General features: G+C 48.9%; 1 protein-coding gene across 1 annotated transcript in view; it reads left to right on the forward strand.

The window, feature by feature from the left end:
• The window catches only part of LOC107110089 (inositol-trisphosphate 3-kinase B-like), a 23,762-nt gene that overhangs the window by 8,753 nt on the left and 6,346 nt on the right, over positions 1–8,663 (forward strand). Inside the window, exons 3-4 of the mRNA XM_015410811.1 lie at positions 5,291–5,375; positions 6,349–6,562. Of these exons, the coding sequence (XP_015266297.1) occupies positions 5,291–5,375; positions 6,349–6,562 (299 nt within the window). The remainder of the gene's footprint in view (positions 1–5,290; positions 5,376–6,348; positions 6,563–8,663) is intronic.

Genomic DNA, 8,663 nt, shown 5'->3' on the forward strand with positions numbered 1-8,663 from the left:
TTCTGAACTCCATCATTGTTTCTGATCTTCTGAATTGCTGAGTCAAAGAATCCTGTTTCTCTTCGATTTGTTGCATCTTCTCTTCCGTCTCTGTGGTTTTGGTTGCATTAAGCTGTATTTCTTTTTTGACTCCTTCTATTTCTTGCTTGATTGAAGTTATTTCTGTTGTGACCAGTTCCTTTAATGCTGCTATATTTTTCTCCTGGACTTCTTCAAGTTGTTTCAGATGAATCTGAGTTTGCTTTGCCATTTGCGCCTCCAGTTGTTTTTCAATCTGTGCCCCCATTCTTTTCTCACTCTGCTCCCCCATGGCTTGAATCGCCTCCAGCATCCTTTTCTCCATCGCTTCCATGGCGGCCTGCATCTCTTTCTTGTCCTTTTCCCTCTCTTTTGACATTTTGGGGGTTGACATTGAACCTGTCCTTGATCTCACAACTGGTTTAACTTCAGGGTCTGAATCGGCTCTTTTCGGTCCCCTTCTGGTCTCCGTTTTGGCAATTTCACTGCGGTGCGCAAATTCGCAAACAAACAGTCTCTTCTAGAAGGTAGACTGTAGATCAAACGATTCCTTCTATTTACGTTTTCCCAGACCCTCTAAAAGATGTTTAAAATCAAATTTAAATTAAAGTCCTCCTCAAAATGTCGGGCGCAACTTCTCGATGGTATTTGGGTATAGAGTAGGTCAGTTTGCCATTTTGCAGGTCCCGTCTGTTCGCTTACACTCACATCCGGTCCCGCAGCTTAAGGAATCCACTGGTGGACCTCCTGATGGCACCTGGTATTTCTGGCCACTGTGTGACACAGAGTGTTGGACTGGATGGGCCTTTGGCCTAATCCAACATTGGCGTCTCTTATGTTCTTATGTTCACCACCTCCTGAGGCAGACTGTTCCACTGCTCAACCACTCTTACAGTTAGGAAGTTTCTCCTGATATTTAGCCGGTAACGACTCCCTTGTAATTTCCACCCATTCGATCTAGTCTTGCAATCCGGAGCAAGAGAGAATAGATTCGCTTCATCTTCTATATGACAGCCCTTCAAATACTTGAAGACTGCAATCATGTCCCCTCTAAGCCTTCTCTTTCCCAGGCTAAGCATACCCAACTCTTTCAGCCTTTCCTCATAAGACTTGTATTCCAACCCTCTCACCATCCTGGTTGCCCTCTTCTGGACACGCTCCTCCTAGTCCAGCATCCTGTTTCACACAGTGACCAACCAGGGCATAGAGGCTGAGGCCTTCCCCGGATGTTGCCTCCTGGCTCTGGGATTTGGAGGTTTAGTGCCTCTGAATGTGGAGATTTCCCTCAGTCCCCATGGCAAGTAGTAGTAATGCCAGTCTCCAGGTGGGACCTGGGGATCCCCTGGAATTATAGCTCATCTCCAGACAACAGAGGTCAGTCCCCATGGAGAAAATGGATGCTTTGGAGGTTAGACACTATGGCATCGTACCCAGCTGAGGTCTCTGTCCTTCCCAGGCTCCATCCCCAAACCTCTAGGCATTTCCCAACCTGGATCGGGCAACCCTAACCCCCCATCCCCCTCCGGAGGCGGGGGGGGCTGGCAACCCTAGCTATTAGCCACTGATAATGAACCTGCAGCTCAAATACTTTGGCCACCAAATGAGAAGGAAGCACTCACTGGAGAAGACCCCGATGCTGGGAAAGATTGAAGGTCAAAGAAGACGGGGACGGCAAAGGATGAGATGGTTAGACAGTGTCATAGATGCAACGAACATGAAGTTGAGCAAACTTCAGAGGACTGCGGAAGACCGGAAGGCTTGGCGTGATCTGGTCCATGGGGTCACGAAGAGTCGGACTCGACTGTGCGACTGAACAACAACAAAAAGACCTGTCCTCCGTTATCTAATCCTCTTTTTAAGCTGTTTGTTCCTGTCCTGTGGCCATCACTATATCCTCTGGCAGCGAATTCCACATTTTAATCACTCTCTGTGTAGAAGTATTTCTTTTTCTCCGTCCTGAATCTAGCTTCATTGGATCCCCTCCTGTTCTAGGATTTTGGGAGACAGAAAAAAAATGTCAACTCTCTCCACCCCATGCATAATTTTATAAAGCTCTATGATGTCCCCCTTTATGTCAAGATGGGTAGCTGAGTTAGTCTGTCTGTAGCAGCAAAAAAGAGCAAGAGTCCAGTAGCACCTGAAAGACTAACAAAAGTTGTGGCAGGGTAGGATCTTTCGTGAGTCACTGCTCACTTCTTCAGTTGTCCCAGACTCATCAGCCTTTCCTCATAGGAAAGGTGCTCCAAGCCCCTAATCATCTTGGTTGCCCCTCCTCTGAACTTTTTCCAGTTCTGTTATATTGTTTTTGAGATATGGCGACCAGACTTGTACACAGTATTCCAAATGAGGCACACCATAAATCTGTCCGGGGCAAACAAACTGGCTAAGGCAAAGTATGCTATAAACTATGTAGTAAGTGGCATTACGAAGGTCAATACACTTAAAGCACGATGCTACCTAGAATAGATTACAATCCTATCTCAGTATAAAGGCACCTTCGGACGGCTTTGCACAGATGAGCAAAGCACATGGCACAGGCTCCCTTCGCACCTACTTCCAACAACTCAGTCAAGCCTCCCTCAACTGCATTGTGATGTTGTTTGATAAACAGGTGGATGCTTGACTTTCCTGCTGGCGCATCCTCCTCAGGAAAAGCCTCTTGGGTTTTTCACGTGTTCCAGTAGGGGCTTCTCCATCACCCTGCTCACCTTTTGAATCTGCTTCTTGGTTCTGCAGGGGGCTTGGATTCATATCTGGCAAACTGCTTTTCTCCTAGGGTTAGCCAAAGCTAGAAACTTCCTTAGATTTTCTCCTGTCTGTCCCATGAATGTATCTGGGCCAGTTTCAGTCAGGAGCTCAGCACAGCTCCAGGCAAGTTTGGCCACCTGGTGCAGGAACAGTTTCTGCTCCCCAGGGCCCACCGGAGGCAATGTCTTCAAGCTGAGCAGGACTGACCTTACAGCAGGTAGCGGAGTATGTTTTCAGGATGGCTGAGGGGATTGTTTGTGTGCTTGCCTCATGTCAAACTGTGACGGAGATGAAAAGGCTGCTTCCTGCCCCCTGCCCCCCTGAATTGTCAAGCCTGGCCCACAGCTACTTGCAAAGGTGTTTGAGAGAAGAATGAAGTTTTGGGCAGTTGCCATGGCAGCTCTCTCTTCAAGGGCCTGGTATCACATATAGGTAGCTCTTCCCGGTGGATGCAGATGACACCTCACCCAAAAGAGGGCTCACTACTGCAACAACAACAAAAAATAAACACACCTCCATTTTCTTTACCATATCTGCTAATAAGCAGGAAGGAGAACCATTTAATTTTTATTATTATCAATTTCATTTATACCCCACTTTTCTTCCCAGTGGGGCACCCAAAGTGGCTTACAACATTCTCCCCTTCTCCATTTTATCCCCACAACAACCCTGTGTGGTAGCTTAGGCTGAGAGGGTGTGACTAGGCCAAGGTCACCCAGCAAGCCCCCATGGCAGAGTGGGGATTCGAACCTGGGTCTCCCAGATCTTAGTCTGACACTCTGAGCGACTACATTGGCTCTCAGTTTTGATCACTTGTTCTTTCATTAAAAAGTAATGTATTGATTTACAAAAAACAATCTGAGTACATATGTAGAAAAGGGAAGGTGAAATTCTCAAATCTGCCCTTTCTGTCCAAATCCCTGGTTTTCTCCGTTCAAATCTTCCTCTCAGTGTTTTCTTCAGTCTTCACTTTACCTCAGATTTCTAATTTCCCTGGTAACCACCTTATCTCTGACTCTCAACAGAGCAGAACTCGTATTCGACACTCTAATCAGCCACTTTGAGGCCTCTCACCCCTCACAAGGTTCTGAAGTCTGCCAAGGTCAGAAGTTGCCAGTTCAGCCTGGATCTCTCACATTGGCCACCCTTGACAGGGCTTTGCATTTCCAGGCCATTGTGCCGGTTGGGGAGGTGTCCGGGAGAAGGAACTGGCAAGAAAAGGAAAAAGAAAGAGTTGGTTTCTTATGCCCCACTTTTCTCTGCCCTGAGGAGTCTCAAAATGGCTTACAGTTGCCTTCCCTTCCCCTCCTCACAACGGTCACCTTGTGAGGTAGGTGGGACAGAGAGAGCTCTGAGAGAACTGACTGGCCCAAGGTCACACAGCTGGCTTCGTGTGGAGGAGTGGGGAAGCAAACTTGTTCTCCAGATTAGAGTCCGCGGCTCTTAACCACTACTACACCACGCTGGCTCTGCTCTCTGGGGAAGGCTATACGGGCATTGCTGGACCATTCCCCAAACAGCCACACCAGACTGAAGGTGATTCCAGTGTGATGCCCAAGGAATGCAAAACTGGCGAATGAACCTGTGTTTCACTCCATTTCCAAAATGTGTGTGCACATGCGACGTTCTACCGTAGGCTGCGGGTGCATAGTGGCAGGATGCAAATCTCCACAGCGGGCCCAGCCAGTTTGCTCTGTGCAGACCAGAGGTGCTCCTGTGCTTCTGCAGTGGTAGCTCCTGCAACACAGAGGGCTGTAGCCAGCTCCGTCAGCCTCGCTTCTGTGTGTGTGTGTGTGTGTGTGTGTGTGTGTGCACGCGCGCTCAAGTTCCTCTTGCAGTCTGCATGTTTGTGCACCCAGCTCCGAGCTCGCCAGGAGCCTCCTCTTGCAGAGATGCCGGGCCAAGATTTCCCTCTGTTGCTAAGCGCACGGCTCTCCCTCCCCCCTTGCCTTCTTGGCAAGGCCTGTCCTTCCTCTTTCGACATCTCCTTATTCAGCTTCTTTAGCTGTTGGGTCTCCCTCTGCTGTGGTTACAGATATTTTGAATGACCTGAAGGAAGACAGCGAGGAAGGGGAGGAGGGCCAAGGCAGACAGCTGGGCGGGCCTTCCTCTCTTGAAGTCACTCAGGAAAGCCATAGGGCTTAGTTGCTCCTGTGACTGTATACAAACCAGGCATGCCCCACCTCCCCAATCCTGACTCCTTCAGGCATGGAGGTAAAGTGTCTTTGAAGGTACCGCTGATTTATGAAGCTTCCCTGTGTGTGCACGGGCTTCCAGGCTCTATGCAGAAGGAATCCTGCTCCTACCCAGTGGGTTAGGCTGTTTGCCCAGCAGTTGGATAGAAAGCTCTTAGGGGAGAGAGTCAGCAGAGACATCAAGAAAAACTGGATTCTGCAACCCACATGGCCGAAGCCTGAACATATAGGTGGCCATTCAGGCTGCTGAATTCTGCACTGGGTGGAGGGAGTGTGCCTTGAAATGCTTCCCTCCTGTCTTGTGACTTCTGCCTTGGTTCTTCTTCTAGACCAAGTCCTGGAAGACCTTTTTCACGATGGTGCACTGGTCCCTACGGAGACGCAGCTCCTGGGTACAGTTGGCCGGTCACGAAGGTACACGCGTGGGGCGGCGTGAGGGAGACAGCGGCCGGGGAATGAGCAAGAGGTGGGCAACCTCCTCTCTTGCACAGGATCGCAGCAGCCGGGTGGGCCTTCCCTTCACCACTAGGACTCGGCTCTGGCTCCTGTGATGTAATCACACGTGACCACACGGTGCTGCCCAGTGCTGAGTCAGACCTTGGTCTATCCAGGTCAGCACTGTCTACTCAGCCTGGCTGCGGTTTTCCATGGTCTCTGGTCAAGTATTTTTTACATTGCCTAGTATCTGATCCTTTTAGTAGAAGAAGAAGAGATTGGATTTATACCCCGCCCTTCATTACCCAAAGGTGTCTCAGAGCAGCTTACAAACTCCTTTCCCTTCCCCTCCCCACAACAGACACCCTGTGAGGTGGGTGGGGCTGAGAGAGCTCTGACAGAAACTGCCCTTTTTCAGGAACAGCTGTGCCAGAGCTTGTGACTGACCCAAGGTCACATCAGCAGGTGCAAGTGGAGAAGTGGGGAATCAAACCCGGTTCTCCCAGATTAGAGTCTGTGTACTTAACCACTACACCAAACTGGCTCTCCAAATTTAACCACTACACCAAACTTTTAAATGGAGATTGAGATTGGACTAGATGACCCTGGAGGTCCCTTCTCACTCTATGATTCTGTACCAGAAATCGAACCTGGGACCTTCTGCACGCAAAGCAGAGGCTCTACACCACTGAGCCACAGCCTTTCCCCTAAAGAAGAGCTCGCTTCTGCCCATGTGCAAACCATCTTTCTCTTTCCATAGCCCATCCCTGCTTATCTGAGAGTAACTAGGCAGGGCTACAGCTCCTGTTGGAGTAGGGGCCCATCAATGGATGACTAAAGGAAATCTCTTGAGCCTCAGTGCCTCCCTACTGGCAGTGGGTGGATGTTTCCCTCCCCTGGGGCTGCCGAACTCCACTGTTCCGTTCACCCTTTCCTTTCCTCCCTCCTGCAGGAAACTTCAAGGCCAGTGAAAAGGGACAGATCCTGAAGAAGTTCAGTCCCGTGGAAAATGCCTGTCTGGTGGAGCTGATGGGCGACGTCCTGCATCCCTTCGTGCCCACCTACCATGGAGTGGTGGAGACCAATGGGGAGCGCTACATCCAGATGGACGACCTCTTGTGCGGCCTCGACATGCCCAGCATCATGGACTGCAAAATGGGCACCAGGTGATGGCCGCTGGGGACTGCCTCTCCTGGCTGGGAGAGCTAGGGGGCTCCTGAAGCTTAGGACCGCGAACAAATCTTTTCCCCGCTCCTTAGTCATCTCAGAGCCACTGCTGCTAAGCAGAGTCAAAGCACGCTTATTTAAGATACTTAATACCCTGTTTTTCTCCCCAAAGCACCTTACAGCATCATTATGCCCTCCTCCATTTTATCCTCACCCCAACAACCCTGTAGAATAGGTTCGGCTGAGAGTGCATGACTGGCCCAAGGGCACCCAGCAAGCTTCCGTGGCAGAGTGGGGGTTCGAACCCGGATCTCTCATATCTTAGTCCAGCACTCTAACCACCACACCTCATTGGATCTACCAAGTCTTCATAAATGGTTCTGGGTCCGGACACAGTGGCAGGGGGCTGGGCTGCTTCCTGCCTCATCCTCTCTAGCCTTCCCAAGAACGGAAATTGGAAACTTTGGTTATGGCAGCCCAGGATTGGTGAAGGAAGGGCCTATTGAATCACACTGATGAAAGGGAACCTCCACAGCCAGAGGCAGCAAACCTCTGAATACCAGTGCTAACAGGCAACATCTGAGGAAGGCCTTGGCTTCTATGCTGGACAGACCAAAAAAAAAATCACAGTGGTAGGAACCAACAACTAGAGAGATACTGTGAGTAAGAGACATCCAGTATCTAATTAACAACAATCTTTCAAAAATCTTATTACAAATTATTTTATTTATTCAATTCAATTTCTATCCCGCCCTTCCTGTGAGCAGGCTCAGGGCGGGTTACAACATTAGTATAAAACAATAAAATCAAGATTAAAATTGTAAACTTAACCCTTAAACAGTGGTGATCAAACTACATCAAAACTATTACAATGGTGTCCTGGTGTTAGATAATTAAAGGCAAGAAGGGCTAGATTCCATAAGGAATTCCAGATGATAAGTACCCTACCTTGGGTAAACCAAGGCAGTTGTCATTCTGTGTCCTCAAAAATTGAAGACCATGGTACAGATGGTAACAGAAAGGTATTCAAATATTTTATGAAAAATAGAAGTATAATTTTATATTATAAATTCATGAAGTAACACAACACCTATACAATAGAATATCTCATTCATAACACTTATAACATAGGGAAAAATTCCAAACAAACAATACTCTAAGCAGTCCGTTTCAATCACAAAAATTGTCAACGGGGTCCAAAGTCCATAATACATCAAAGAAGTTCTCCAAACTATGGCCCCTGCCACACGACAGGAAAAAAGCCTCTTGAGGCGCGGCTTTTAAAAGCCGCGCCAACGTTGAGGCGCTGCGGCGGGATCCCACGGATCCCCTGGCCGCGGCGCCGTTTCTCCCCGGCGCGATCAAACGCCAGGGAGAAGACATGGCTCAGACCGGGTGCCGGCCGAACTGCGCATGTCGGAGCATGCGCAGTTCGGCTCCGGGCCGGGATTGTGCCGGCGCAAGGGAGCGCCGGCGATCAGACGCCCGGATTGCAGCGCGTCTACTCGTTGAACCACCGAGGTAGGTGGTGTCAACTTGAGGCGCTTTTTCCCGGGAAAGTCCAGTTCGGGGGCGGAAGCACGATGCTTCCCAGATGTTGTGGTGTGATCGCGCTGGTTTGATCCGCCCCCGAACTGTCCTGCTCCCGGGCCAAATTGCCTCGTGTGAACAGGACCTATGTCAAACAAATCCTCCAAGCTATGTCAAAGAAGTCCAACGTGATTTCTGTATATAATCAGTACACATGTTTCAAGGTTCCTTTTTACAAGAAGATATATAGTCATATCCTCTGGTTAGTTTCATAACACTTTATCTTTAGGCATGTTCAAAAGCCCTTCTGTTACATTCACAAAAAGTGCACTTTTCAAGCCAGATTAATGTTGGAGATGCATTCTGTTAAAAAATTGTAAACTCGGTGCCCGTTTACTCCCACAGGTCTTTGCTTTTTGTGAATGTAACAGAAGGGCTTTTGAATAACCATGCCCAAAGATAAAGTGTTATGTAACTAACCAGTGGATATAACTATATTATCTCCTTGAAAAAAGGAACCTGTTTATTGGACACGCAGGGCAACTGGTTGGCCATTGCGTGAGACAGGAT

This window comes from Gekko japonicus, unplaced genomic scaffold (genome assembly GCF_001447785.1).
Source record: "Gekko japonicus isolate JY-2015 unplaced genomic scaffold, Gekko_japonicus_V1.1 scaffold42, whole genome shotgun sequence".
Lineage (NCBI taxonomy): Eukaryota > Metazoa > Chordata > Lepidosauria > Squamata > Gekkonidae > Gekko > Gekko japonicus.